Below are 26,103 nucleotides of genomic sequence, written 5' to 3'. Positions count from 1 at the left end.
TATAGCGCAACACGTTGAACGCAGCACAACTAGCATCGAACCAGAATTCAGCGCAACAGGTAGCAGATGAAGCACAACGACTCAGAGCACGATCAGAGAACACGATCAGAGAGCCAACAATTAGAGAACACGATATTCCAATCGATTAGAATACTAAACCTGCTCTGATACCATGTTTAAACACTAAGAAATCACATAAATAATCAAAAGAGAAGAAGAGAACCAGATTTAATGTGGTTCGGTCACCCAGTGTGGGTGCCTACATCCACAGTGCAGAACTCCCCATTCAACTATCTTCTTGGGGAGGGTTTATTCCCTTTAAATAAGGATGTGTACAAGAGAGAATTACAATCATGATAATATTTGGACTCCTCATAACAGAGATAAGATTTGGACTCTCTCACATTACTTGATATACAAGGATTTTGGTATCCTAGTTGATCCACTTCTCTTAAACCTCTTAAACCGCCAACAGGTTACATGTTCTACTATGATTTTATTGGTTTATGGCTTTATAAGAAGTCTAGATTAAAAGCTGAATAGGCCAAGGATCTAAACGACAAACATATTGTTAGAACCTAAAGACAAAGAGTAAATGTCATTAAAGTTAAGAAAGCACACATATATGTCTTGAAAAAATAATCTAACTAAATTTTGCATAAAGCCATAAGAAAGATACTGAATTATACCCATTGGCTCGCTTGCCAATAGAACAAGGCGGAACTTTCTTCTTCACTAAGATGATATCATCTAAAGGAATCAACCTACAGGTCTGTGACATAAGTCATGATGGACTCTCAACTAATGTGAATAGGTGAATTCCTTAATTAGGCTCATTAAAAGGAAATTTCGTGAATGTCGATTAGTAGAATGTTGAAAAAGTTCAAGAAGTCTGACTTCACCCATCCTCTGTAGCGTAGTCTATCAGACCTAGTGTGAGTTCAAGTCCGAAAGACACGTGCAACGATGTGTCATACTATATCTAATGCGTTCAATTGAGTTTGCTAGTTGATTTGAATATTTCGAATCATGTGGGGATTGTTAGAACTTTATATGAACCAAAATATGTGATCCTATATATTAGAGGATTGTGGTTGTTTTCTAATAGACACCTAAATGACCAATGGGTGTGCCTATTGAAAGACTTGTTTAAATGGTCAACAAAAGTCTTGTGAGAAAATATCTTTTTGAAGACATCCCTTGGGATGCCTCTTCTTTCTCCTATTTAAAGAAAAAGAGTCTTTACCCATTTCTCCTACAATTGGAGACTCTTTTTTTTGTTTTGCCTCTTGGCTTTCTCTTTTCTTTGTATATATCCAATTGAGTGCCTCTCCATACCCTTAATAGCCTAGTAAATGAAGTGCATCACTACTCGATAGCTTCATGTTTAAGGTGTTTTATCTTAAAGGTTGATTCACAAAAACCCAATTTGCACCATGGGGGTATGTACAAACTCAAGGAGAGTGACTTTCGTCACGACTCAGCCCCATCAATTCCTTAAACTCCATTATGATTTTCATATTTGTGACGCTTAATATTGTTCTTGATATTTCCATCATCAACTTTTGCTTGTCTTTAATTAAGCTAAGTAATTCATTCCCCCCCCCCCCTTTTTTTATATATGATATCATTGATATCAGGTGTGATTTGTTACCAAAAAAGATATCATGTGGTTTGAAAAATTATTTCCAACACAGACCCCGATAATTTACAATTAACTACTGTCCCATTCGATAAATTATTCATTTTGATAACTGATAATGAAGCCATGGATGCTCATAGTAATATATGACAACAGCCAAATTCACTATACGATGTTTGGAAGACTCCGACTGCCTGTCTCAATGCCTGTGGATGAGGTTCACATAAACCGTAAAAGACGGCACTAGAACAATCTTCTTCCATTAGAATTGTATGACTAACTTGCAATGACCTTTTTTGTACTGTTAAATTAGCTCTAGAACAATCTTCTTCATATACTTTACACTTGAACGGGTATTTTGCTTCAGTTACTAAACATAAACAAAACCAAAACAAAACAACACCCCCCCCCCTCCCCTTTACTTTTTTCTTTCTTTTATAGCTACTCTCAAATATAGTAACCTCATACAGTCATACGTGGTAAGTTGGGCCAGATTGAGGACAACTGCCTAGCCCAATTGATAGTGAGCGGTGGGGTAAAACCCGCCCTACCATGATATCTCTGGTTTGAGACAAGGACGTAAGGTCAAAGCACATGTTCCAGAAAAGAGTCCCTTTGTTAATGTCAAAAATTATGTTGATCACCAAACTAGAAATTAAAACCTCCAAATGAGTTAGAATAGAGAGTTGTGTCTCAAAATGAACATACAAGAGTAAAAAGAGAGAAAAAACACCCAAAAATAGTTTTGCAAACAAGGAAACGAGACACAGAGAAATGTAAACAGAGGGCAAAAGAAAGAGGTCGAAAAGATAGTAAAGAAAGAGCAGACAGATATTTAAGGGTTTCAGATTGCAGCAATCACATATTTCACTCGAACTTACAATTGCGATTGTAGAGAAAAAGTAAGAAAACTAAGGTGGAAAATCAGAGAGGACGAATGGGCAAATTATAGAGAGAAAAGAGAGAAGCTAACCAGGGCATGATGAACACCAAGAACAAGATATCCTAAAATTCTCTGATCACATTTTGTGTTTTATTTATCCATCTCTGGAACAATTCTAATTTTGTTATGTCTTTCTCTAATTTCAGATCTGCATAATGCTTGGGCTTATCGCCAAGTGCATTTCTCTTCCTTACCTGTCCAAAGGGTAACAAACGAAATCTGATAATACTTTTGAGTTAACAAACGCAGCATATATAGTAACATGCAAGTAGGTCATTCAAAACACACAGTATTTGGGGGCAAAATTCCAATCAAGGGTATTCGTCAAACTATAACATGGAAAAAAAAATTACACCACGGATAAAACTCCAAACTTCAGGCAATCAAAAACGTATTGCTTTGGAAGAAATGCTACAAAACACTATAGTAGAAACTGAACCCTACAAAACTACTTAATCAAACAAACTGAAACCCATATCATCGTCAGACTCCTCGGCAGGCTCTTCCTTTTCTTCCACCTTAGAAGCAGCAGCTGCTGCTGGAGCAGCACCAGAATCTGCAGCAGCAACGGGTGCCACAGAAACTGCGAACTTGGTTGGGTCCTGCAAATACAAACATTTATTTAGTTTGGTCACAATCAACTATTCATCAAAAGGAAATAAGAGAAGGTATTTTCAGGAGAAAGTAAAAGAAAATTGAGAAGAAATCAGAGCGTAGAACAAACCTTCAAGAATTCTTTCACTTTATCAGCCTGTGGGAAGGAGTACTCAGTTGCAACTGCAACAGCCAAAACATTCTTGTACGCATTGATGAACATATGGGGTGCAGCAGCCAAAGTGGGGTATGAGATTGCCAATGACAGAGAGGTGATCATGGATACACCAAGTGCAAATTTGTCCATCAGGTCATCCTCGGTGAGATCAAGCACCTCTGGGCTGAAGACTGAGCCATTGTCATACACAGTTTGCACAACAAGACCATAAGAAAAGGGCCTTATTCCGAGTTTTGCAAGCAGAGCAGCCTCGGAAGATCCCACCTTGTCACCTTTCTTGATGAGCTCAACAGGGGTAATGATTTCAACAGTACCCTTGTTAATCTTGGTTGGAATATTGAGCACCTGAAAGCAGTAGATGTATTAACAACGAGAACCAAAAATCACCATATTGGTGTGCGAAGTATCTGTAGAAGAGTGAAATAAATGAGTTGAGACAATTATCAACCTGAAAGAAAGAAGTCTGGGAAGGGTCCAATCCAGTGTTGCCAGGAGGCACAACGACATCAATAGGTGCAACAAGTCCAACACGGGCAGGAGCTCCAACCTGTCCACATGAAACCAGAAACATAGAATCATGCAAACAAAAAAAACACAAAAAATAATCACAAGTCACAGGAAGCAATGCCCACAGATCCAATATTTAAGTTCACTAGAAGTTCATCGGATTTATACATGAATCTTAGAAAGAGAAACAGATGAAACATCATTTCTTAGATACCAATATAGGGTATGACCATAATGTATTTTGAAACGCTGATAACTCAATAAACAGACCAAATCAGTAAATGATCCCGCTAGAGTGACCTATTTCGAGGACCCACAAGTCCCTAATCTATCATTAGCATAAAAGGTAGAACAGTTGATACAGACTTCGCAGATTCATGGTGAAGCAGCTGGAAGTTCATGTGCGGCTCAAAATACCTAATGCGACTAAAAATACATAACCACATAATTAGTTCAATAAAACACCTAACAAAGTAGCTTTATCATGGGCAAATATTAAAAGATGAATCAAATGACAAACAATCCAGGAAGTAATGATTCAGAACACAAGAATTATGGCCCCAAAGATTTCTACCCAGTTACCTATTTGCAATAGATTCCAGGGCAGGTTGACCCAACTCACAAAACACCAAGGCATTCATTCACTCAACTTGCTTCTTTACATAAGAATGAGCTTTACGCAGGTGGTAATTTGGTATAACCATGTTGAGTTAAAGACATAACAATGAATATCTGAAACCCATTACAAATGCCAACCATACATACTGATTGAGTAAAACAACAATGTTCTACATTTTACATACGATTCATGAAATCTATTCTCCACTTCTATCGGTACTACTCTCTTAAAGTAGGCACACATTTACAGCTTCTGTTGGAAAAGTTTCGTGACATAAGAGTTGAGTGCGTGGGTTTAAGCAACAAACGCTCAAATCCAATTCAAGTAACGGTTGGATGCATATACCATCACTCACAATACTAAGTCAATGAAAACACCAATGCAATATACATAATTATTCTACTCCCAATCCAGCAGAAACCAGGAAAGCGTACATAAATCAGCAGGAAAACAAATTCTTTAAATTAACAGAAAAACAATGAGAAATTCATCGAATCACACAGTACCTTGTATTTGGCAACCTCTTCCCTAACTTCCTTCAAGTCACCCTTCGTGAAAATCAAACCAACATTTCCCTGATATCATCAAAAGAAATGAATAACAATTCACTCAAAAGGAAAACAGAAAAAAGGATAACTAACAAGCAAAAGTTCTATAATCCAGAAGACTGAGATGAAAGGATATCCGAAGCATACCACAAGGAGTTGAACGAGATTCAGGAAGGCCTTGTTCCCGGTCCTCTCGGCATGAAGCCTGACAGATCGCTTCATCATGGTGTTCTTTCCCATCAGAACTACTGAATCACCACGTAAACCCCTTCGAATGCTTTGAAGCTGGTTCGAACCCACGTTATCGGCTGCAACCACTAGGATCTGACTGTATTGGTCAAGAAGCTCGCATAGCTTCTGGTCGTATACAACCTTCTTCTCGGCCTTCGTAGGTTTCACCGCCATTGCTAGAGATATCGAGTTTCAGAAATTCAAACTAAAGAAAGATGAATGATCTCACAAGAGGGCCAAGACGAAGCAAAGTTCTGTCAAGGCGGACAGCAAATCGCCGTCTCTTTAACCTCGCTACTGCTTTTGAGTAAGGGTTGAGAAAAACCCTAATTAGCCTACTCTGCAAACACTGTGAGAAACATAAAGCTTAAAACAGAGAACTGGCCTCCTTTTATATGCAATGGATGGAAAGAGGGAGGAACCGTAGAAAGTATGTTACGAATGACAAAACCTAAATCCAACGGTTCTCGATGATTTCTAGTAATAAATCAGATGGCTGTTACAATGGTAGTTGAGTGCGTTAAAAGACAAAAAACCCATACATATTCGGCCCGGTAGTCAGACCACATGGAGCTGACTTCTATGAACATGGAAACCCGATGTCCTTGGCTCCTTACGGAAAATTATCTCCTCCAGTTTGCTGACCGGCCCAGTTCCTCCGTTCCTCTAATAGGGGGATGGTGGATCCCACCCGGGCAGAGTGTTTGGGCATAGGTAGAGAGGTCATTTCAGCCCCCCTTTGTTAGAGGAACTGGGGAACTGGGCCAGGCAGCCAACTGGAGGTGATAAAGATCTGGCTCCTTACCGAACCATGGTTTGAGGTATAGGTATCTCATCCTCCCGATCCAATCAATATTGCACTGTTTTGGAGGTGGGCGATATCGATACCTGGTTGATCGTATCAATGAAACAGTATGGACAAGGGATAAGATAGTCAAAAACCTATTTTGTAAAGAAAACCTAATGTAAATGGTTTTGAAGGTGGTTAATATCCGATCCAATACCATGCACTAAAATCATGACCCAAACACTTTCTCCTCACCCCTCACTTGAATAATTATCACCTTCAGTTCGCTGCCCGCTCCAATTACCTCCAACTCCTCACATAGGAGCATAAATGACCATCCTACCTCACCTTGGCAATGTGTTCGGGCAGGGGGTAGGATGGTCATCTCTGCTCCTATGTGAGGAATTAGAGGAAATTGGAGCGGGCAACGAATTTGAGGGGATAACAATTCCCCCTCACCCATGGGGAAGAGAGAAATCTCTTTACTATTGAGATCTTACCCTTTAATTATTACGAGGAAGGATATTTTCGTTCATTTTTAATAGGGATGAGAGTTACTGATAATGCAAGAGTCCAATCAAATGTCAAATCACTGGTGATGTGGTGAAAGTATTCTTCCTTCTTCTCCACGGATAAAATGTAATCCTAAAATTAATCTAGGATTACCAAGGAGCATGGAAATATGTAGAAGGTAATGCCAGTATATGGGAGGTTGAATTGAATTGGGATCTCAAATTTGACATATAGTTCATTTAGATGTTATTCTATCTATCCAATACTTGAATTGCCACATCATCTTGTTATGTGGTAAAATTATGTGAACCGTCAAGGGAGGCCTCGCTAGTTAGGGCCATGAAGTGCCATTTCATGGAAAGGGCATAATCTAGAGTCACTCTTGTAGTTTTGCCTACCTACTGAAGAAAATTTTTTGAACTATTTGTTAATTAATACTAGGGAAAAGGTCACTTACATGACATTAATTAGGACTCCTTGATCACGCTCTTATGTTCTTACCATTTGTAGACACTGAATTTTGTCACCTCCCGACAATAATGACAATTGGATATGAACAAATGACGTCTCTCCCAAGTCATTTGAAAATCTGTAAAAATACCCAAAAAACCACCCCAAACAAAGCCAAAAAGAGCCGATCCAAGATAATGGCACGTTGTCGGAAGTCCGACGGCACCGCCCATGCTTCGGTGGTGCCGCCTAGACCTAAGAGGCACCGTCGAGGACTTCGGCGCACCACCAAACCTTGAAGACTCTCTTTAAATAAAGGGCCCTTTTCATATGAAAAGAGATGGAAAAAAGGGAGGTTTTGGTCCCTAGAGAAGTTTTGTCCATTGTTCTAGTTTTTCTTTACGCGGAAGCCCTGCTAGTGTCTAGGAGGCCCTATTGGCGAAAGCACGGAGCCCTGCCGGTGTCTAGGAAGCTCTGTTGGTGTTTAGTCCATATGGTGTCATAGTGCTACCTAAAGTAGGAGCATTAGGCTCTTTCATCCCCGATGACGCCGTTACTCTACCCAAAGCCTGAGTAGCAGGAGTCCCACTTATAGTAGTTACTCTACCCAAAGTCTGAGTTACGAGCCCCCTTTTGTAATGGTATAGTCGTTACTCTGCCCGAATACTGAGTTGTGAAGTGCTCCATTTATAGTCGTTATTCTGCCCGACAAGAAAGAGGCATATAGTCTATTCATCTTCGCCTAAGCCAGGTGGTCCCCCATTTCGCATTTTTCACGGAATATTTTGGTTATCATCATCAACCTTTTGGTTATCATCCTCCACATGACTATTTTTTGCTCTGCCTCTGGGCCTTCACACCACCACTGCTCCTTCAATAGATAACCTAGCTCTACTGCCTCTTCCTCTCTTCTAACCTGCCAAAGTTGTAATCAAGTTGGTCATCAATCTCCCCATTGTCCTCAACACTTTAATCATGTGTTTCTGGGTAATGCTCTAGTCTCTTCCTCTTGCACTGAGTTCTCCCAACACTGGTTCGGGTCAGATAGTCATGGGGAATGGCCAAGGTCTGCCCATTTCCAAGGTTGGTTCATTTATTGTTCAATCTTCAATCCATACTTTTACTCCCCCTAATCTCCTTCATGTCCCACATATTCATCAAAATCTATTATTTATTCATAAGTTTGTAATTTCTAACAATGTTTTTCTTGAATTTCATTCTTCTTATTTTTTGATTGAGGATCAATAAACGAAGCGGATCCTCTATTGTGGCTAGAGTGAAAATGGCCTTTACTAGCTGCCTCTATTGTCCTGCTCATCTACTTCATCATTTTCTGTTGTTCGTGCTCCCATTGTTGATTGGCATTGTCGCTTTGGCCATCCCTCCTTCAATATGGTGCGTCACATTATTGCCTAGTTCGGACTTCCGACTTCCACTCCCACGCATAACTCTTGTGGAGCTTGTCAATGTTCAAAGAGCTTACATTCAACACTTATTCTCTTTGTTGATAATTTTTTATACTACTTTCTTCTTGTTGATGATTTCAATCCTATTCAACGATAATCTGATGTTTTCTCAATTTTCAATCGCTTTAAATCACTCGTTGAAAATTATTTTTCACGGTCTATTAAGTGTTTACAAATGGATGGAGGCAGTGAACTTCAAAAACTTGATAACTTTCTAAGACCTGATTTGATATGCTTTCTATTTCAATTTCATGGGGTAATTTCAATTATGGAAATTGTTTGGTTTGATTTTCGTACATTATTTCAATGAAATGTAAATCTAAGGGAATAGAAATTCTGAAATAGCTGAGGAGTTGTTTCAATTTTGAAATTGAAATTGATTTCACTTTCGCTCTTTAATGGGCACATGGTTAATTTGATGGGCAAAGAAGTAACTTCATGTTAAAAATAAAACACACCCTTCTTCTTCTCTTGATTGTTTCCTACCACCATGCTACCACCACCATCCCTACCACTATTGCCACACCACCACAACCCTCTTGCAGAGAAATATAGAGAATCTATTCTCATAAATTGAACTACCAATTGGATTTCATATTCTTAATATATTTGAGATTGATGCAACCAAAACAATTTCAATTTCTTGACCAAAAATCTTTTTTTTTTTTTTACTATTTCATGAAATCAATCCAACTTGAAATAAAAAATCATAACAAATCTAGCCTAAGTTCCAATGACATTTTTCATCTAATTCATGTGCTTATACCCATGAACAAAATGGAGTTGTTGAATGCAAGTACCATCATATAGTGGAAACTGTTTTGGCAATGCTCCTCCATGTCCATCTTTTACCTTCCTAATGGTCTTATGAGTTTCTTACGATTGTGTATCTTATAAATTACCATCCCTTCTTCCATACTCGATAACTCCACTTCAACAACTATTTCACTCTGATCTAGATTATTTGTTCTTACGAATACATGGGTGTTTGTGTTACCCCTGATTGTGACCCTATTCACGTCATAAATTGGATCCTTGATCAAAACCTTACATTTTTCTCAACTATTCTCTTACATATAAAGGATACAAATGATTTGATCCAACTATCAACCGTGTCATGCCCCCATTCCGACAAGGAATATAATACAATAAAGGAGATGATTAGGATGACACATGTCATCCCAATAAACTACCACGATCACAGATCCAATGTTCTAATCCACAACAATAAACTAACATCAATATCACATTAATATCAAAGTGCGGAAAAGAAAAAAAATATAAAATTCTATATAATCAAAAGTGGAAGCATTTAGAGAAGTTACCTCATGTTCAAACGACTATGTGATACATATATAGTTTTAAACAGTTATCCCGAATGACCATAGTATAACTACTAGAAAGAAAAAAAAAAAAACATGTATAACAATGAATGTTTATACGGATTTTACTCCTCTCCATTTCCAGATCCATTATTTCTTGTTAATTCCCCCTCCAGAGTGCGACACGTGGCGGACTTAAATCTAACGGTCCTAAATCATTCTCTTACTTTTAAGTAATGAACTAACTATGGTTACCTCAACCCAGAGTCTAACCCGGGTCAAGTTTAACCAAACCAATGTTAGACCCATGGTTAACTCAAATCGAATTTTTAACCCTAATCTCATCACCTCTCTCGTCTATTGCCCTCATTGAGAGACGAAGCCCAACCGAGGAGAAGCTGTCGCCAGAAGCCCAACCGAAGAGCTGCAACTTCGCCGGAAGCCCACCTCTTCTTGCCGCTGCAACTTCAAGCGACGGAGCAACAAACGCGTTTAAAGGCGACGGCACACTTGATTCTTGCCGCTGCAACTTCAGGCGATGGAGCAACGAACGCGTTTTCAGGCGACGGTGCCCTCTGCTTCTTCAGGTAACTTCAGGCGATGTCGTTATTTTTTTTTTATGAACACAACTTTTAAAAATCAGAGATTTATTGAATTTGTAGAATCAAAAGGAAAAAAGAGAAGTTGTAACCAAGTTTTAAACATTAGAGATCTATTGATGTCGTTATTTTTTTTCCCCCCTACACCAACTTTTCATATTTCCTTTTTGATCTCTGATTTTTAAAACTTATGTGTCCATAAAAAAAAATTGCTTAAGTTTTTTATCTCTGATTTTTTGTTCAAAAACTTGTGTGTTCATAAAAAAAAATTGCTTCAGTTTTTTATCTCTGATTTTTAAAACTTGTGTGTTCAAAAACTTTTCGCTCTTTCCTGTTCATATTGGCCTGATCAGAATAAAGTCAGGGGAGGGTCTTCCCCATTATAAACATGAGTTTGATGGGGTTGCTGGAGGAATTTCCTACCCATGCTCCTATGAAAGAGCTTAGTGTAAGGTATAGGGAAGCGAAGTAGATTGCACTTGATGTGTTGTTTGATATCACTGTTAGTAGTAGTAACCTACATCATTCTCTCGACCCAAGCCATCCAATTGTGGTTCTCATAGCCGATGGCTGTAGTTTCAGGAAATCTAAGAATTCGGTAGAGGAAGTAGAGATGGTAGGTGAACATGATCAAGAGTCCTGCAGGGACCAAGATCAGGTCTAGGTGTTTCACTACAAATTCCATTAGTTTGTCTTCTCAATGTTCTTCTCTGTGGTGCTCTATTACATTTGGAATACTGGAGAGATGAGATTAATGGCATTTTGTGCAGCATCCGACAAATCAAACTGTACAAACCCATATCCTTTTGACTGACCATTGTTATCAGTAGGCACCTTGCAAGACAGTATAGAACCAAAGGCAGCAAAGGATTAGCTAACCCCGATACGATTCCAATTCTTAGAACTATACTCTGACCAGAATAAAGTCAGGGGAGGGTCAAGGCCTCGTTGGTGGTCAGCCTATTGCTCCCATCCCTGGCTTTCATGAGAGTGAGAGTGTGGAGTTATGGACAGGATGAGATAAAAAAGTTTTTAAAAAAAAAAAAGTAGTAGAACTGAAACTTTCAGTCTTGGTTGAAATTGGGGCTATGGAACATATCTATCTATAGTACCTATAAAAAGATCTTAGTGGAAGAGAAACCAAGAGTAAGAAATGGAACTCTAATAATTGATTAGAAAAGAGAGAAATAGAGTAGCAGCTATAGCTATAATGGCTGAGGAAGTAAAGGTAATGTGGATAAGCCCTTTTAGTCGTAGAGTAGAGTTAGCTCTAAAACTGAAGGGTATCTCTTATAAATACATTGAAGAAGATCTAGTTAATAAGAGTCATTTGCTTCTCAAATATAACCCAATTCATAATATAAACCATCTTTGAATTGGGTTCTACTGTAGCTTTTTTGTTTTGTTTTGGGGAGGCCTTTAGAATTAAGAATGAACCCCTAAAATCTCATTTGAATCTATACCCTACTAAATTTTATACAAAATTTCAGTTGTTCTTCTATTGATTTCATCAGCTTATTTTTTCACAGGAATGCATGAACAACCTCCGATGTGTAGTTGTGGTCAAGGAAGGATGGTCATGCTGACTTCCAATATGCAAAAAAATCCTGGACGATGATTTTACAGATGTCCAGTCAGTGGAAAACATCTAAAAGCTTTTATTTGGGTGGATCGGATTTCCTGGAATGAATCGATGAATGTACACACAGGCACGTGCCAATCATATGAAAGTGTTAACAACCGCACACGGTTGAATTCGGTTGCTCCACAACGAGCATCTGGCCCACAAGTGCATAACCAAATACTTGTGGACCAGACACTACTCAACCACTACTATGGAATGACCATCTTCCTCTGTATTTAGGTGTTGTTTCTTTCGTGCTATGTTTTTTATGCAACGACTGTGTAAATTTATATGTCTTCTATTTTGACAGATTGAACAATGTTTTTGTTCTTAGATATGTACAATTTTTATCTTTTCCACTTTGTTATTTTCTTTATCTTGGATTTAATAAATATTTTCAACAAACATAGTCTTGGAGAAATTTGATTAAACATGAGTAAATCCGATCATATGATGGAGATAAAAGTTTGATTGTGTTTAAATTAACATTGTATATTGTAAGTTTTAGTTGTATATTCTACATTAGTTGATTCAATTTTCCTTTGATGGTCAGATACTTTATCCATTGTCAACAAACACCAGCTACCTAAAAACAATTCAAAGGCATAAGATGCTTATATTTCACTCCAATCAACTTCGAAACCACTATCGAGTGTAACTTCATTGTTTTACACTAAATTTTCTTGTTGTGACATCAAATACCCATTTAGATGTAACAACATCCACCAACTTATCAGATTATCATAAAAAAAAATTATAAAGTTACATTTTCTCATGTTCTATGGAGATGACCAATGAAACCTCTTAAAGAGAAGAATAATTATATTTTAACCACGAATAAGAGAATAAGGTCCATTGGCAGAAATGGTAAAATAAAAATTGTTTAGCCTCATGTTCAGCGATTCTATTGAATTTGATGCCACATTAGTCTATTTGGGATTTCTCCCCACTTTACCACTAAAGCACTCATCAAAAAGAAAGACCGAAAAAGATAAGGGTTGCATCTCTTCATTATGTAAAACATCAAAATATTAGACCATTACTTTGACTAGAGACTACTGGATATAACTACTAAAAATCTAAATTTCACCATTACATTCAATTCTGAAAGAACACATCCAAATTAGTCAAACGAAGCAAACATAGATGTGAAGCAAATGCATGATAATTGAGAGCACACAATTGATCATTACCATCTGTTGAAATGTGTATTCTTTTAACAATGACAAATATGTAAAAGGTCTTAAAGACATAAATGGCGCCTGTTAAAATCAAAGTCTGCTAAGCCTTTCTTTTTTCCCAAATTAAATACTAGACATTCACTTGTTTCCACTCTAAATGATCAGCTTCTCAAATCCTCATCTTAGTTTGAATAAGATGTCCAGTAGATTAGCCAACTGCAAAGGAATGAATTTACCAATTAGAAAATTACACAATTTTTACCACATAGTTGCACACTGTTCAGCCAAAGAATTGCATAATACTTAGGTTCTTAAAGTAATACCTGAACTATAACTGAAGATTATGCTACGCATTTGTAGAAGCTTGGGAGGAACTTGGTGTTGGTGTAGAATGATCAAATGACCTTTGTGGCTACAAAATTGCAGCAGAAATATTTAAAATATAAAAATAATAATAATAATTTAACTGAGTATAATATACCTGAAGTAGTGCTCTGAAATCGAGGTTTGTTTGAATTTTTTGAGAATCGTCAAATTAATTCCAATATGCTATATATAGTTGATGGTGTAGGCGGAATAGTTTGATGCATCTCTTGAGGTGACTATAACACAACATACAAACAATCACCAAAGTTCAATAGGAATGTTTAAAATAAAAACAAAAATAAAATGATTATAAAGTACCTGAAGTAATGGTCTGAAATCAATATTTGTTAGGCTTTCTTGAGTTCCATTAAATTGGTTCCAACATGCTCTAGTTGATGGTGGAGGGGGAGCAATTTGATGCATCATTTGAGGTGACTATAATACAACATATAAACAATCACCATAATGCATCAAAATATTGAATTCCTGACTGAAACAATATGAGTATATATAATATACCTGAAATAGTGGCCCGAAACCGAGGGTTGTTTGAAAGGAGGATTGACATCCATCAGATTGATGCATCACTTGAGGTGACTATAATACAACATATAAACAATTATTAAAAAATACAACAAAATATTGAATTCAAGGTTAAAAGAATATGAGTATAACATACCCGAGGTAGTGGTCTGAGACAGAGGGTTGTTTGAAAGGAAGATTGAGATCCATCAGATTGATTCATCTCTTGAGATGACTATAATACAACATATAAACAATTATTAAAAAATGCAGTAAACTATTGAATTCAAGATTGAAACAAAATGAGTATAATATACCTGAGGTAGTGGTATGAGACAAAGGATTGTTTGAAAGGAGGATTGAGATCCATCAGATTGATTCATCTCTTGAGGTGACTATAATACAACATACAAACAATCACTAAAGTGCAATAGAAATGTTTAGATCCATCAATTTGAGTCCAACTTACTAAATTAGATGGTGTGGGATTTTTTGTCCTTTTTCCCTGTGTTTCCAAACAACTTTTCAATCGTTTTATAGTATTTTTGTCCTATAAACAGATTAGGCTCTTCTCTTTTTTTTTTTAAGCCCTTTAGCAATAAACAGATTAGGCTCCTCAGTTAACTTAGCTTGGTGTGGGACATCCTTGACAAGATTGTGTAATTATTTAAACAAGTCAGTAGTAGCATTGTTCACCAAGTCATATCCTTTTGTTGAATTGAATGCTTCTGATGCAGGTTTTACCAATTTATGGCATAGCAATGTATAATATTGTGTAGAAGCCAAATTAACATGTTCCACAACCTCTTTTTCCTTACTATCTTCAATCACCATGCTTCTCGATGCACATGTCCATCTACTCAAAATTTATGCTTTAGGAATTGACTTGATATCTAAGGGTGCGTTTGATTGCGTAAATCAACAGAATGGTGTTCTGTCGGATCATAATTCTAAATTAATAAAACCGTTTGGTTGCTTAATTCCAATGGATTACAAGAATTGCATGATTCTGATTTTTACACTAAATATGATCCATATCTGAGTTTACCTCTTTAGGTGAACTCAGATATGAATTATAAATTCTAGGGTTAGTATAAATGCCATCATCCAAAAGTGAATGATAGCTTCTTGTCTTGAATCAAAAAACAAATCGTGAATTGTGACCTGTGTTCTCTCTCTCTCGACTCTCTCAACTCTCTCGTGACCTAGGGAAACAATGGTTGTTCATCCATGGCTTGAACCTGCGTTCTCTCTCTCTCTCTCTCTCTCTCTCAGACTCTCTCGCTTCCTCTCTTCTCTCTTTCACAAACTCAAGTGAAAACGAAAAGCTTTGAGACCTTGCAGAATAAGGAAGCTTGGACGACTTCTGCTGAGAAGAGCTACTGAAAAAAGGCCTGCTAGGGTTCCTATTTAGGTGAAGTTCTATTTATGTTCTTTCCCTGTCTTAATTGATTACACACGCACTTGTTCTACTTGAATAAGATGAAACTCTAAATTCTATCTAAAACTATTGTTAATGGAGGATGTTTAGATATGTTTAGGAATAACGGTTGAAGGTTAAGATTTGAGAGAGTTCAGGAGAACTACACTGCTGCGGAAAGAAAAGATAAATTTGATTTTGAAACATATAATCAAAAATATTAAAAGAGAATTTTGGGGAGATGGGTTGTGGTAGAGGCCGAGAGGGAGCGTGTCCGTGTGTGTGGCGTGTCCTTATCCACAACTTTGGAGAACTCCACTCGACTCTCAGCCTCTCATAATATTCGACAGTAAAAAGATCGACAGACTTGATCTGAATGAAAACCATTTCATAACTGGGATTCCGATAGAGGTAATTGATTAGGGTAAGGTAGGTGAATGAAGGTTAGAGCTACGATCATAATGAAACTAAAAAGTACCCTGAACCAAATCACAATCCCTTTATTTCAAAGATAAAATGCTTCCATTAGAACTTGAACAGTAATCCAAACACCAAATGCAGTTGAATGTTAGGATTAGACGTTCAAGGAGGTATGTCTTCTTGACTCAGAGGATAGCTTCGGCACTGAATCGTAGCAGGCTTACCAAGCCCCTGCTTTAACCTTCATCTTTGTTACTTTTTTGCCCATACTTTACTGCCTATTGTGGTGCATACTCCATGTAGCAATCAAGAGACTGAGAACCAGATGCCTACCTATAGTTTTTGACTGAGAACCAAATGTCAATGGCTTAATGCTGCTAAAATGCTCACATAAGCATTTCCATTGTTGTGCTTAGAGTTTTCTCTTAGTTTATGATTTAACCAATTGTCATTGTCCCATTTTTCTTTTATTATTTGTGCATCTCCAGCCCCAAGTGATAATTTTTACCCCTCCCCCCAATAAATCAAGTAATCGACCTCTGCACTTGGTCTTGTACACATTAGGCCTCATTAAGAGTTCTTTTTTGGTTTTCGGTTATAACATGTGTTGTTTCTGTCTCTTCTTTGGGGTTACTTTGGCACGATATTGGAGCTTTTTTAAAGTTTAATTAGGATAAGATGTGGGCTCAAGCTAAGGAAGTAGGCCTAATTTATTCATTGGATACCTGATTTTTGTGTTAGTTGTTTCTATACTATAAGGGGTTGAAACTCATTTTATTTTATTTATGAGATTGGTTATATGGAAATTCAAAAATGTAGTTGGATTGAACAGAAGTTTATTTTTTTTATTTTTTTGTTTTAATTTTTTAGGAGAATCAATACATCTAGTTTGAGTCTGTTTCATGTCTGCTCGAATTCTTCACTTTTTTCTTCGCATATGAGTGACTAGTGCTCTACATTTTTCATTTTGTTTTTCCTCCGCAGTAGCTTGATGGACTTAGTATTAAATTAGTTATGATTTTCTGTCAAAATTTAGCAATTTCTAATGGGTATTGAAGAGAAATGAAGAAGTTTAGAAGTTCAAACCAGTTGGAGAATGAAAAGTTGTATGCAGGACCTGGAAACAAGTCAGTTTGTAGGCCTAAAAACCTGTTTTTGTGAAATTTTGGGGATTGCATGGACTGTGGGGATAATATAGATTAATTGAAGTACTGGTGCCGCATAAAAATTAGCAAAGATTTGTTCTATAGCTCTACCTACCCCTAACAGGTGTCTATGTTTCAAACATTTCCATTACATGCAGGATTTTTTGTCTATCTAGTAAGATTATTTCAACAAATAAATGAATAGGTAAATTTTTATTTCTCATCTGAGTGCTGCATCCATTCCAATAATACATTTAATTTGGCTACAACTACTGAATATGTTTAATCATAGAAATTGGAATTCGTCTACTATTGATGTGTAGTTAGGAATCTATTCTATAACTGTTCTGTTTCTTTGTTTGCAAAAAAGATCACACAAACATCAAACCATATCCTCTTATGTCCAATAAAACATCCTGCCTACCCAACACCTCCCAAAAATTTGCAAAAATTTTTCATTTGGTGCTTGATTAGTTGCTTACCTACATTTTGCAATCATATTGTTTGCATTAGATTTAATTTATAAATTGATAGTCTGAGACATGAACACGGAATGACCCTCTCTGTCTCTAAGATATTCAGATCAATAAGTTAAGTGTTGCTACTTCTTTCACATATTTTTCCCCCATTGTTTTCTTTTATAGTTTACCACAACTGCTGTATTGGTGCAACTCTTCTTAATTAGCACGAAGTTGAAGTTGATTTAACTGTGTGGTTACTGTTGTCTTTGTTGTCGTTCTTGTTATTATTATTTTTATTTTTTTGATTTGATCCACTCAAACATTATGCCAGTTGCTGTCAGGTCCTATTGATTTACAACCAGTTCTTGCTGGGCATTCAGATAATAAGGAAGAACAGCAGAAAATAAATGATGTTGGATCTGTGGGTTGGCTTCAAATGTTTTTTTTTTTCGCTTTTGTTCAGTTGCTATATGTTTTTGTGACATGGTTTATGTAGGTAGGTGAGTCTTTAGCTCAAAAGGAAGAGCACCTGGGTTTGATCCCAGGAGATGATGGTTCGACTCCATCACGACTTTCATGTAGCAGTAGCTTCTTATTTAATTTTTTATCTTGAAGTGAACTGATTTACCCATCAAAATAGGGTGAGACCTGGGGGAATCTGAACTTTTGTTTTACTTAAATGAAAGCTATTGAGTCATACTGAGTCATACCCTCTACGTTGTCATACCTAAGCACACAGTCACCCCCACCCCTTGCTACCCATACACCTGAACACAACATTAACACAGTCACCCCCACCCCTTGTTGCCCCTACACCTAAGCTCACACTCACACATAGCAATGGCATATTAACAATTTTAGGTTATATAAGGTTGGGTGGTAATTGGATTTAATTAATTATTTGAGAACATTAATATGGTAATTATATTTTTTTTTGGTTAATGTGTCTTATACTTTTAAATGTAAGGTTTAGTAACTGACAGACTTAGGGTAACCAAACAGTTATTCAGGTAGATTCAGGGTAAATCCAACTAACAGACTCAGGGTAACCAAACAGTTTTTCAAATAGATTCAGGGTGAATCCAACTGACAGACTCAGGGTAACCAAACAATTTTTCAGGAAGAATCACGTCACAGAATCATGACAACCAAACAGTTTATTTTCTAGAATTACGATTCAACAGATGGTAACTCAAGTGGATGACCATCCACAATCAGACCACATCCAAAAGATTTACGCAACCAAACGCACCCTAACAAGTCCAAAACTTTCAAAGCATGACCACATAGAATGCCAAATGTCTCAAACTTTCTACAGCTACATTGAACAATAGACTCAGATGGATTACACTCAACTTTAAATTCAATCTCCTGCTCATCTATACCAACACCATACTCACGCAAACTAGAACTTTCATTCTTTCACTTTATGTGACAATCACCAACCATTAAAAACTCATCTTGAAATAAGTCAAAGATTTTTGGAGTGTAAACTTCTCCTGCGCATTTAGTAATTTTTATACGGAAAAACATATTCTTTGGGAGCTTATTTCTTGCATCAAATTCAGCCTTCAATTCATTAGCATGCTTCTCATTGACTACCCTTTCAAAATGCTTAAAAAACTGTACAACATCTAAAGTAGATTTGTATAGTCTTTCAAGTCAGCATTTATACTTTCACTCAGTTGTGTACTTCGCATACCTCCTGTAAATGTATTTTTCATATGGATCTGGCCCATTTCTCTTTAAGTCCATATAAACGATTTAACCATGAATTATTTTCAACCCCATACTTAATCCGTAATTCTTCCCATGCAGACTCAAATTGTACTTCATCAACATACTAATATACATACTTTTTAAGATTTGATAGAAAGCTTGATCTGTTCATCAAGTTGCCTAGATGTTTAATCGTATTTTGCATTAAATGCCAAGTACACAAACCATGCCATATCCCATGAAACACCTCTGAAATTGCTTTTGCCATTGCAGCATCTTGATCTGTAAAAATGGTTAAAGGCTCCTTTTGCCTATGGCTTTCCAAGAATGCCTTAAACAACCCAAATACAATGACTCCTCTGTGATGGTTAAATCCAGTAAAAATTCCAAACAGTCAATTTTTCTTGTTTGTGTAAAATGTAGTATCGAAAGTAACAACATCACCAAACAAGGTATAATCTATTATCATTCTCGCATCAGCCCAAAAAATATTTGTTATAAGCTCATCCATATTGAACTGCACAGCGTAGCTAAAAAATGGGTCTAACCTAGATTGCTCTGTAAAATACTGTAGCAAACTAGCCGCTTCACCATAACCTAAGTCACGTTGACGCTTAGATCAGAGATAATTGTGATGATCTTTTGGTGTATAACCAATGTTCTGTCTCCCACCTGCCTGTCTACCCATGTACTCAAATGCGGCCTTAGGTCTGATTCCAGAATCATCGGCAAAGTCCATGTCCATGTATTTCTAAAACATTCCGTTGTGACCGCATCATGTGTGTAGTAGATGGTATATGAAGCTCGTGATTATGGCCTTCAACAAAATCATGGCATCGGTATTTCCCATTTTCCATAAGCGTTATGCCCATTTGAGCAGGATAATCTGTTCTCGTCTTCGCTCGAGGGCAATTAGTATCAATATCACGCTTGTCTTTTTTTCTAATACCATGTTTATTACATGCGAATCTCCTCGAAGTTATCGTAGTCTTGTCTTTTTTGCTCTTATTTTCAAATTCTTTCCTGACACTAAAACCCAATCTTCCTCCATAACTATTATAGAATTCATAAGTCTCGCTCTCTGAATTAAAATGCATGCCGATCTGAAGCTTATTCTCATCTGGTGTAGTCATTGGATTATCCATATCCCTACACAGTCTCTCAAATCAATCACTAAATAGTAACAACACATTTAGCTAAAAAAAATCAGAAAATTCTACATTAACCATTAGATGAAGAAAAAAACAATGAAAGAATTTTGCATTACCATTAGATGAAGCAATAAAAAAAAATTAGAGAATTCTACATTAACCATTAGATGAAGCAATGAAAAAAATAAAACGAATGCAGCTCTATATCAGGAGTGGGGCAAACTTTGATCAATTGTAACAAAAATTAAAGACACATATAACAAAAATTTGAAGGCTAACTTTAAAAAAGAAAAACACCATAAATGCTTAATATCATACTAGCAGTGCCACAACTGCAGCATGAAATAAAGTGGTCTGCAACATAGGGCTGAAAACAAGTGTTCAACATACAAAGTGTCATACTGTTTTATCTATTGCAGCTGCAGCTAAGTTAACAGGAAAGTTACTAGGGAATAAAAAGAAGGTCCAAGAAACAAAATTCATTCACGTGAAATACAACTCCTCGGAAAGGCATGACTACATTCAGCAGCACCTAATGTAATTACAAATTCCATATTCATTAGAATGGAAAGAGCTGTTTCCTTAAAAAATAAACTGATGGAATCAATAGAAGAACAACTGTCTATCTAAAAGAATACACAGAAACCCTGAATGGTGTTCCCGCGGTCAATATAAATAAAACAGCCAGCAATGACCTCATTGCAATTATTTTATCCTATTCATTTATAATGACACTTGATTATGGATATAATAGGATACATCATTTGTGTAGGTTTGAATCAGTATGCATGAAACAACTATAATAACCCACATTTTTTGTGGGCTTTAACTTGGCGACAACTTGGATACTTTCATTTCAAGAATTGATAGAGTTGGAAGCCTCTGCTTTTCTTAATCCTAGTCTATGTCCTGTTTCTTGTTTATCAAAGGAATGCTAGTAGCATTGCTTGTATTTTGAAATTATGGCTGTCCTATGTTAGTATGTTGTATCATTGTGGATAAGAACAAGTGTTTACCCACTCCGGCACCCCCTGTTTGTTGGTAGCTAAGTGGTTGCCTTCTTTTTAGTTCAAATATAGGAATTTTTGGCATTTGTACTCAAAAAGGAAACTTGGTTGCATTTTCTTAGGTCGAGCTCTCATTTGGAAAGACTGTTGCAGATTTACAACGGAAAAAAAAATAACGACATCAATAGATCTCTGATTTTTAAAACTTGGTTACAACTTCTCTTTTTTCCTTTTGATTTTACAAATTCCATAGATCTCTGATTTTTAAAAGTTGTGTTCATAAAAAAAAAATAACGGCATCGCCTGCAGTTACCTGAAGAAGCAGAGGGCGTCGTCGGCTGAAAAAGCGTTCGTTGCTCCATCGCCTAAAGTTGCAGCGGAAAGAATCAGGTGTGCCATCGCCTTTAAATGCATTTATTGCTCCGTCACCTGGAGTCGCAGCGGTAAGAAGAGGTGGGCTTCCGGGGAAGTTACAGCTCCTCGGTTGGGCTTCCGGCGGCAGCTTCTCCTCGGTTGGGCTTCGTTTCTCAATGAGGGCAATAGAAGAGAGAGGCGATGAGATTAGGGTTGAAGATTCAGTTTGAGTTAACCATGGGGCTGACATTGGTTTGGTTAAACTTGACCCGGGTTAGACTCTGGGTTGAGGTAACCATAGTTAGTTCATTACTTAAAAGTAAGAGAATGATTTAGGACCGTTAGATTTAAGTCTGCCATGTGTCGCACTCTGGAGGGGGAAATAATAAGAAATAATGGATCTGGAAATGGAGAGGAGTAAAATCTTGTTTATACAAGGGCACACAACCCCAAAAGAATAAAAAATGAAATAAATCCCAGTAATCAGAATGCCCCGTAGGCATAGTCGTTGCAAGGACATCCATCATCGTATTCTTCAGACACAACCTCCTGCTCCTCGGCACCAATAGTATCATCATCTGAGGCTTGGACCTCGAGACCAGCAAAGTATCCACCATCTGCATCATAATCTAAAAGAATGTGCACAAGGGGGGTTAGTTCCACTGAGCCAGTGAGGGGATGGGGATGTACATATACACAAAATACAAATGGTCCATGATGCATTCAATTATTAATCTTTTTCCACCTATAAAAAAATTCTAGGTTAGTTGGTATATGCTGCTGTAATAATTCAGGAGACACTGTGGATCACTGAACTTATCACCATAGAGAAACCTCAATTATTACCAGGGGGCCTGCGCTGGCTGTAGCCTCAAACCACCTAGAGGCGAACCCCGATGGTCAATGGACATCCCTGACCTGACCTCTCCCACACTCCACAGGCAGCAGGAAGCTTGACCACCCAACACCTAAACCCCTGTTGGTAAGGGTCATAGCATAGGGAAAGAATCCTAACCACAGTTAGTCAGTGAAGTCATCATCTATGAATTTCCCCCACTTGCGGTTGAGGAATCTTTCCTCGATGGGTAAATTTGTGTCATAATCTATGATCTTGTGACTGGGCTTGATCATCATTGCGAACAACTCACCGGCATACATGGCAACACCATCTACACATCACAAGGATAATTATAAATAATTAGGCTCTCGAGTGCGGGTATAAAAAACTGTCTTTATGTTGCTCAACACTTTGTCTTTGATGGATGTTTTTCCCTTTTTTTCATCTCCCTCCTTTTTTACTGCATTTGATATTATTCCCTGTTTTGATCATCTTCTTCCAGTCTTTCTTCTTTGCTCAACCTAGTTGTGTCCCTTTTTCTCCTTTCCACTTCTGACCTATAGACTCTCTTCTTCTATTTTTCCTGGGCCCATCTCTAGCCCATTGCCGACTTTCTCCAGGTCCAATGTTCTTCCCACAGACTCAGGTTCATCATCATGTGACCCACCAACTAAGGTCCAATTTTCTTGTTAAGATCCATCATTGTATGACCCACCTCTCTCATCATCGATACCCGCTTCTGACCCAACACTCCCATCTTCTTTACTTGCTTCTGACTGCCGCTGTCATCATCTCTACCCAACAGTAGTTAGCCCTACTCCTCTTCTATTCACCCATGGTCACCCATTCTCATACTGGATCGCTTAAACCTCCTCAACGTCTTAATATTTTTTCCACAAAGTATCCCATTTCAGGCTCTGTAGAGCCCACTTGTTATATACAGGCCGAGCAATTTTCTTGTTGGTGCAGCACTATGTAAGATGAGTTTAACTCCCTTATTCAAAATGGCACATGGACGTTAGTTCGACCTCTGCCTCACCAAAATACAGTTGGTTGTAAGTGGGTTTTCTGCCTCAAACATAATGTATATGGTTCTGTTGAGTGATACAAAGCAAGACTTGTCGCAAAAGGTTTCATCAATGTCATGGTCTCGATTATATGGAGACATTCAGTCTAGTCATCAAGTCCACCATCATTCGAGTGGTCTTCTCTTGGCTGTTACATTTCTATGGCCACTCAAATAGTTTGATGTCAGAAACCTATTTTTACACGGTAACCTCACTGAGACTATGTTTATGGAACAACCGCCCGACTTTGTTGATCCTTCTCAATTTGATTACATTTGTCATCTCCACAAGTCAATATATGGTTTGAAGCAGGCACCTCGTGCTTGGTTTACCCATACTAGTGGCTTTCTTTTATCCTATGATCTTGTGGCTTCCAAGATAGATATCTCATTATTTGACTGTCACCAAGATGGTGTTATATTGTTCTTTCTAATATACGTTGACGATCTTCTATTGACTAGTATTAGCTTGGATGCCATATCTACTCTTGTGCGTGCCTTATTAGGGAAGTTTGCACTAAAAGAGTTGGGGGACCTACATTATTTTCTTGGGATAGAAGTGATCCGTTCATTTGATGGCATTTTTCTTAGTCATCGGAAGTACACTACTGATATTCTTCAAAGCTCAAATATGATGGGTGCTAAACCGATTGCTTCAGGTACCCCTCTCTATTACCTTCAGTGAACCTCTCGCTGATGGGTCCAAATATTGTTGTGTCGTCGGTACTCTCCAATGTCTGACTATCACACATCCGGACCTCAATTTTGTGATTAATCATGTTTCTCAATTAATGCATTGTCCCATCGATGCCCATTGGACTATCGTAAATTGGATCCTATGCTATGTTAAACATTCCTTCACTGATGGGCTTCGCTTTCGGCCTACTTCTACTATTTTCTTGTGGCTTATTAAGATGCAGATTGGGCCGGCTGCCCTATTGATCAGAAGTCGACTATGGGTTACAATGTGTTTATTGGTTCCCAACCAATTTCTTTTGTGTTCTTGCAAGCAACGAACAGTCTCCCCTTCTTCTATTGCGACAGAGTACCGTGTTGTTGCTTCAATTGTAACTAAACTTGTTTGGTTACACTCTTTTCTTGGTGAGCTTGGGGTGTTCTTATTGTTTGCAACAATCATTTGGGTGTGACAATATGGTTGCTATGAAGTAATTGGTCATTCATCTTATATCCACGATAGATCAGGTGGGTGATATTTTTACTAAAGGTGTTACACGATAGCAGTTCAATCTTCTCAAAGTCAAGCTCACCGTCGGCTCTCAACCACTAAGCTTGAGGGGGCCTGTTAATGATATACCTCTATGCATAGTCATACGCACAACAAACACCATACCATGCCCAACTGTCTCCAACTCACATTCTATTACTTAGATAACTATGCTAAGATGTTCTATTTGTCTGTACTTAGTCTAGATCTCATCTTGATTCATTGTAACATACTTGTATATAACTGTAAAAATTCATTAACTGTAACATAATGAGAGAATTATTTTCAATATCTTCAGGTAGAGTTGGTGGTGCTCCTTTTATTTGTTGATTTTCATTAGCCTGGTGGCTTATAATGATCTTCGTTGTGAATATTTTATCGGTTCCAATCTTCTCACATTGTCGGAGAGTTATCATCATGAATCGTCTTTAGTTTCAAGATGCTGCAACCAATAAAGCTTCTTAAACTCATGGGGTGTGGGTTTAGTCGATTCAACCAACTCCGGTTCTTACCTTCGAACTGTGAACACAAGGAGGACAAAGATGATGGTGATGATGACGATGCCATGCTAGGAAATGAGTTTAGTTGCTAGAGAATTGACAAGCTAGTGGAGTGAGGACCTGCAACCTCCACAACAACACATCATCATAGGGTTGTTGACCCACAAAGGGTTTTTCCTTCAGAGCCATTCCATAATGCTTCACGAAATTTGCTTAAAACATTGAGAGGGAATTGTTTAAAACATTGTTGGAGGGTAAGAGGGTTGAAGCCACCACAGATGGGGAAGAGGAGGGGTAAAAAAGTTTTAAAAAATGAGATAATACATTGTTTTAGATAATTTTGTAAGGGAAAGGGCAAGGCACATTTGCGATGCCCATCTTGAGTCTGTCTCTCTCCCACCCCTTATGGAAATGACCCCCTATTCTCCTCATTTCGCCTTCTCCATCCTGCCCTCCAGCTTTCAGAAAGCTAGCGGCGTGTCCAACTCTCTCTCAATTTGTAATTTTGTAATAATCATTGTTGTTTTGGTTAATTTGGTTAAAAGCAACATTAGATAAGTCATTTGGTAAATCCAAACTCATTTTTGAGTAATTTTCCCAAGATTTTACTCGTAACACGGATAAAAGACTAGATGGTCTGAAACAGTGACGATTGCTTTGCTGGCCCACTCAACCGTAAGAAGGTAGCAAAGCAGCCGGTACTGG

At 37.6% G+C, this 26,103-nt stretch overlaps 1 protein-coding gene across 1 annotated transcript; it reads right to left on the bottom strand.

Moving 5' to 3' along the window:
* Positions 1–2,894: 2,894 nt before the first annotated feature.
* LOC122651839 (60S acidic ribosomal protein P0-like) lies at positions 2,895–5,632 on the bottom strand. The gene is made up of 5 exons (XM_043845392.1): positions 5,179–5,632; positions 4,990–5,058; positions 3,806–3,904; positions 3,310–3,702; positions 2,895–3,187 (listed from the first exon to the last, which is right to left on the bottom strand). The coding sequence occupies exons 1-5, from the start codon at positions 5,434–5,436 to the stop codon at positions 3,038–3,040; spliced, it is 969 nt and encodes a 322-aa protein (XP_043701327.1). The 5' UTR covers positions 5,437–5,632; the 3' UTR covers positions 2,895–3,037.
* Positions 5,633–26,103: the final 20,471 nt, after the last annotated feature.

The sequence above is a fragment of the Telopea speciosissima genome, chromosome 2, assembly GCF_018873765.1.
Source record: "Telopea speciosissima isolate NSW1024214 ecotype Mountain lineage chromosome 2, Tspe_v1, whole genome shotgun sequence".
NCBI lineage: Eukaryota > Viridiplantae > Streptophyta > Magnoliopsida > Proteales > Proteaceae > Telopea > Telopea speciosissima.
The sequence above is the reverse complement of the archived record's forward strand: the minus strand, read 5'-3'. Positions and strand labels throughout refer to the sequence as shown.